Raw genomic sequence first — 6,141 nt, forward strand, 5'->3', positions numbered from 1 at the left:
TCTTCAGTCTAGTTGTGGAGGACGTTGCTTCACTGGCCCATGTTGGTATTATCATTGTGCTCTTCCTGGGTGAGGCAGTCGCTCACCGGCCATTAGACGGCCATTCACGGTGGCTCACAGCAGCTCACAGCAGCTCATGCTGGCTCACGCTGTCTGCCAGCCACTCACGGGATAGCTCATGGCAACCCACTGTAGCAGGGGCTGCAGCATACGCTGTTGCCGGCGACTCACGATAGCCCGGCTCCAGGTCGAGCTGTTGTTCACCATCTTAGCTGTAGAAGGCGCAGCATCACTGGCCTTCATGTGGGATTCGAACTGGGGTCCTGCTGCTCAGAGCTGGCATCCCAAGCCAACTCCTAAACAGCCTAAAGGCGCCACTCGGCTGGCCCTAAGCCAACTCTTAACCAACTGAGCCACTCGGCTGGACCCTAGGCAGGTTTCTTACATGAAGCTCTTATTGTTTTAGAATGAATGTCTCTCATTTGTTTCTGTGTGTGTGTAAGGCCAGCTTTTTTCTTTACATTAATTTTAAGTTTTTTTACTGAGCAATTTCTTCATTTCTTTAAACTGGATGTTTAAATAAAGCGATTGGTGCTTAAAAATATTTTCATTAAAATGCATTATGGATACATTTGTATTACAAGTGCTATATTGAATTAGATTAATGATTGATCCCGTTGAGTAATTCATCTCTAAAAATAATTCCAGAGAACACTTACTGAGATATTAACTCCCAAATATTAAAAATTAACCTGTTTTCATCTCTGGCTTTTCCTAACTGTTTATGGATTTATGGTCTGTGTATAATTTAATCCCTTTTTGGTCTTACAGAATTATATGATTTTGCCACTGAAAAGAACCTTGTACATATATTAATTTAACAAACATTTTAGTGTTTCCTGTGTGCCAGGCGTGTTCTAAGTATTGACAGTATAGGACAACATAGGAACAAACAAAAAAAATCCTGTCCTTGTGGAGCTTATATTCTTATTGGGGGAACAGATTATAAACAAAATAAATAAGTTGAATAAATCAGTAATAAATAAGTAGAGAAGAATAAAGCAGGTGGGGGAGTAGAGTGGGGAGTATCATGATTGGGTATTTACTTTTTAATTAGCAGTGATAAGAGAATGCTTCATTGAAAGGGTACTATTAGATAGAAGACCTAAAAGAAGTGAAAGAGCAAGTCAAGGAGAGTCTAGGGGAGGAGGGAACAAGAGAGGAAAGGTAAAGGCTGAGTAGGGAGAGGGCAGATTATGTGGACCCTTGTAAGGATTTTGATTTTTACTCTTAAGTGAGCCTGTAAAGACTAGTGATCTTCGAGGGTCAGCCTTCCCTAATGCCCTCATCTTTAATTGACTAAATAGACCTAGAGGATTAAATGGCTTGCTCCAAGTAACATTGGCAATTTAGTATTTAAACTTACATTTTCAGGATTTATGACTTGCAGACTAGCAAAATCCTATAGTTATATAGGCAGAGCTTCCTGAAACAAACTACTTATGTCAGGAAATTTTATGCTTAGCCTTTGTATTTTTTAGGGAGAGAGATCTAACTTTTAAATTTCCTGTATGGAAAGCTATACTTTACTCAACCCCCCACTCCCGCTTTTTAACCTTTTCTGTTCATGAAGTTTATTCCAGCTGTTAGCTATATCATGACTGATACTTGCATCAGAGTCTATATTCTATATAGTTTCTAAATTAGCTTACTTGAACATCCAGCACTTTTGTTGACCCTTTTGACCTCACTAGTACCTTTTGGCTTATGTATATATTTTATTCTTTTATTTTTTTTTTAAAATTGGGGAATTGGGGGATGGGAACAGTGCTGGGGAATTGGGGGAAGGGGAACAGACAAGTTGCTGTCCTTTTGTTCTTCAGTCTNCAGCTCCAGGTTGAGCTGTTGTTCAGCATCTTAGCTGTAGAGGGCAGTGTCACTGGCCCTCACATATGGGATCCGAACCGGGGCCCACTGGCATCCCAAGTCAGTTCTTAACCATCGCGCCACTCGGCCGGCCCTACTATTCTGAATTTTTAAACAAGTGAATATAGATTTATTTTTTCCTAACTAACCTATTCATTTTGAAAATCTTTAATCAATACGAAATGATATGACTACCCCAAATCTCACCACCCTGAGATAACCACTGTACACCTTTTGACATATCTTAGCAGATTTATCTCCATGCATGCGTGTGTGCACACTTATGTAAATTTAAATACTGAAATCATTGTATACATGTTACTGTGTGACTTACTGTTTTTTCACTTAATATCTTAAGTGATTTTCTGTGTCAAGAATACGGAAATACATTATTTTTAACTGCTGCATAACATTCTTCTCTTTTCATTGACAGTCTAACCAATTTCTTACTGATGGATCTTTTGATATTAGAAACAAATCTAAGTGTAATGCCCATTTCAACAGTTCTTGTTTTTCTGTCCTTTTCTCTGTCTACCAAGGGAAAATCTAGATTTAAAGTGATTGTAATCTTTATTTGAACTTCCCAACTCTTTAAAAAAAAAAATCATCAAACTTTATTTTTTTTGGTTTCATAGCATATGGTTATTGTTTTTAAAGCATTACCTAAACATATCACTGTGATAATCTTTGAAACTTCCTCTCTGAATTAGGCAATTTTGTTTTGGGCAGCAAACATGAACATTGCATACCCAGTTTGAGTCTTCAGTTTCAAAAACTTTATAATTTTAAAATGCCTTTCTTAATAATTGAAATATTTTAGGAGATATGCTCTGTTGTTAAAAAAAAAAATACTAGTATGGTTTTGTCATTCCAGCCAAGTTCTCAAATTGGAACTGAAATTGAAGTTGTATCCTCCAAAGTTTCAGAAGGCAGAATGTGTGAAAATCAGAGTCACGTGGTTCTTGCAGAAAACCTTCAAGTAAACAAAATTAATGTTTTAGATGAAAAGATGAGGTGAGTTTGCTTTTCAAACAGAAAAGCATAAAACTTTCCAAAGATAATGGTTGGGTTTTTATATAATTGATTAACTTCACATCTTGAAAATTTTATGAAAGGATAAAGTAATGATTATGAAACTAGAATACTTTAAATTTGCTTCTTCTAGTATTTTATGAATTGCATGACTGACATTCTCTTAATTTGTAAATTGTGTGAAAAATTTGGCAAGCATCCTCATTTTTATTTTAAAACTAAACTTTATTGGTGACAGGTTCTCAAACTCTTTGTATCTTTAGAAATTTATAACCTACTGACTAAAATTCATAAATAGAAAGTGCAATGAAGGACTTACTATATGCTATATTTATTTGGAGCTGTGTTGCAAACCAAATGGTAGGAATGAAATCTTTTAAATGAGATATGCTACAAGGTTGAAGATATATCAATATTACCAATTTTATGACTTGCAACCTGCTTTATTGTTACTGATATTAAAGCAAACTGTGTTAGGTTCTTTTTTTTATTATATTAGGACAATAAAAAAAACCCTCTCCGGGCCGGCCGAGTGGCTCAGTTGGTTAAGAGCTCGCTCAAGAGTTTGAGCTCTGAGCAACAGCGGTTCGAGTCCAGCCCGAGCTGAGCAGCNAAACGATTCTTTTTTGAAGCGACTGGTAACTGGTGATGAGAAGTGGATTGTTGACAACAATGTGTTGTGCAAACGGTCTTGGTCCTGACATGATGATTCGCCTCAAATGACATCGAAAGCAGACATTCATCAGAGGAAGGTTATGTTCTCAGTGTGGTGGGGTTTTAAAGGTGTTGTGTTTTTCAAGCTCCTACCAAGGAACCAAACAATCAATTCAAGTGTGTACTGTCGGCAATTGGACAGTTTGAACAAATCCATCATCCAGAAACGTCTAGAGCTCATTAATTGTAAAGGAGTTGTGTTCCATTGCGACAACGCGAGACCACACACAAGTTTGATCTCCCGTCCGAAATTATTGGAGCTTGGATGGGATGTGTTGCCGCACCCACCATAGTCACCTGACCTTGTGCCACCAGACTTCCCCTTATTTTGCTCTCTTCAAAACTCCTTGCGTGGTATAACGTTCAATTCAGATGATGTTGTAAATCATCTTGTTCAGTTTTTCGCAAATAAAGACAGGTCCTTCTATGAATGAGGAATTATGAAGCTCACTGAAAGATAACCAAAGGTTATCGAACAAAACGGGCAATATATCATTGATTGATCTTTGTTCTTTATATAAATAAATGATCTTTGAAAAACGTAGACAAAATACGTCATGACTTTTCCGACAACCCAATACAACATGAACCTTGAAAACATTGTGCTAAGCGAAAAAAGCCAGTTTAAAAAAATCACATGTATATGTTTCCATTCATATGATATGTCCCAAATAGGAAAATCTATAGAGACAGAAAGTAGATTAGTAGTTGGTTGTTTAGGGATTGGAGATGAGGGTTAAGGGAGTGATAACTAACGGGTATGGGTTTCTTAAAGGGATGAAAATGTTCTAAAATGACTAGTTAATGGTTGTACCTATTTTTGCACAATCCAAAAAACATTAAATTACACACTTTAAATAGGTGAATTTTGTGGTATGTAAATTCTACCTCAATAAACTTGTTAAAGAAAAAGTAAAGCTTTGAAAATGTATGGTGCTGAATGAACCAACTTACAATTATCTGGAATATTTCCATTTTCCACCTAACTTCTCAGAATATTTGTCTTTTCAAATCACTTGAACTTTTTTTTTTTTTTTTTTNATAGTCCACAATCCATCTAATTTATTATACTGTCTTTGTAAGTAGGACATGTTTGAGTGAAGTATTTATTAATTTTCCTGCAAGATGTCTTTAGCACATGTAATTCACTTTGAACATTCCAGCTTTCTTTCATCACATAGAATTAACTTGATTTTTTGGAAAATGCAGGAGATATTATTGTATCTTTTTATTCACCCTCTGTGAAGACATAAAATAGAATTTGGACCTGCTTTGTTATCTAACTGCATGAGTGGTGCTATTGATTTTGGATGACTTTAAACAATTTGTTTTCATTTAGGCAGGTTTCTTTTTTTTTTTTAAAGATTTTGTTGGGAATTGGGGGAGGGGAACAGCTTTGGGGAATTGGGGAAGGGGACTAGCTAAGTTGTTGTTCTTCAGTCTTCGTTGTGGAGGGCGCCATTCGCCATCTGGCTTCCTGTCGGCAGCTCGTGGACTCTAAGCTCAAGGTGTTGTGTTCAATCTTAGTTGCAGGTGAGTGTAGCCACCATCCCATGCAGGAATTGAACCAGCAGCCTTGTTGTTAAGAGCGCACGCTCTCTCCGGGCGGTAGCTCAGCTCAAGTTGCCGAGTTCAGTCTTAGTTGTGGGTGGGCATAGCCCAAGATCTAACAGGAAATCTTGTTACACCAGCTGAGCCATCCTGCCACCTCTTGGCAGCTCAACGACAGCTCTGCTCAGGCGCAGTGTTACTGGTCCATGTGGGAATTGAATCGGTGGCCCTGTTGCTCGGAGCTTGTGCTCTTAACACGTTAAGCGCTGAGCCAATTTTGCTGGGCTTTCTGTTCAGGCGGCGGGCCGGCGTGTTGGCATGCTGGCGACCACTTGATGGGTGTTGAGTTAGAGTATAAACAGGCACACAATGGTGCAGCCAATGCAAAAGTATACAAATTCTTAACACAAGATGATGATGTCGGGAACGGTAAGAAGGTGACCTCCAAGAGACGATCAGTTAGAAAAAGCCACCGAAGTGTAAAGATCTATTTGAGCAGAGAGAATTTAGTTTCACAGTGATTATTTTAAAAAAGATTTGTTACCCATAATACCAAAAATGTTGAGAGGAGAAGGAGATAGCGATTCTTCGAGTGAGTTATCTGTACCATGTAAACGTCGCCGTGTAAAACAGTTGCCATCATCTGAAAGTGATAATTCGTCTGATAGTTCAAACGAAAAGTCCACTGTAGTCCCTGGGGACTGATGCCGTCTGAACGGAAAGGTCACTGTCAGTCCCCAGGGACTGACATCACATGTTAACATGTTAACATGTTAAGCCAACTCTTTTTTTTAATTTTTTAAGATTTTACTGGGGAGTTGGGGAAGGGGAACAGCATTATGGAATCAGGGAAGGGGAACAGACAAGTTGCTGTTTTTTTTGTTCTTCAGTCTAGTTGTGGAGGACGTTGCTTCACTG

The 6,141-nt window shown here is 38.1% G+C and overlaps 1 protein-coding gene across 1 annotated transcript in view; it reads left to right on the plus strand.

The window, feature by feature from the left end:
* Positions 1–6,141, plus strand: part of BDP1 (BDP1 general transcription factor IIIB subunit) — a 110,555-nt gene that overhangs the window by 61,836 nt on the left and 42,578 nt on the right. The window contains exon 20 of the mRNA XM_019631162.1: positions 2,801–2,940. Within this exon, the coding sequence (XP_019486707.1) occupies positions 2,801–2,940 (140 nt within the window). The remainder of the gene's footprint in view (positions 1–2,800; positions 2,941–6,141) is intronic.

The sequence above is a fragment of the Hipposideros armiger genome, unplaced genomic scaffold (assembly GCF_001890085.2).
Source record: "Hipposideros armiger isolate ML-2016 unplaced genomic scaffold, ASM189008v1 scaffold_984, whole genome shotgun sequence".
Lineage (NCBI taxonomy): Eukaryota > Metazoa > Chordata > Mammalia > Chiroptera > Hipposideridae > Hipposideros > Hipposideros armiger.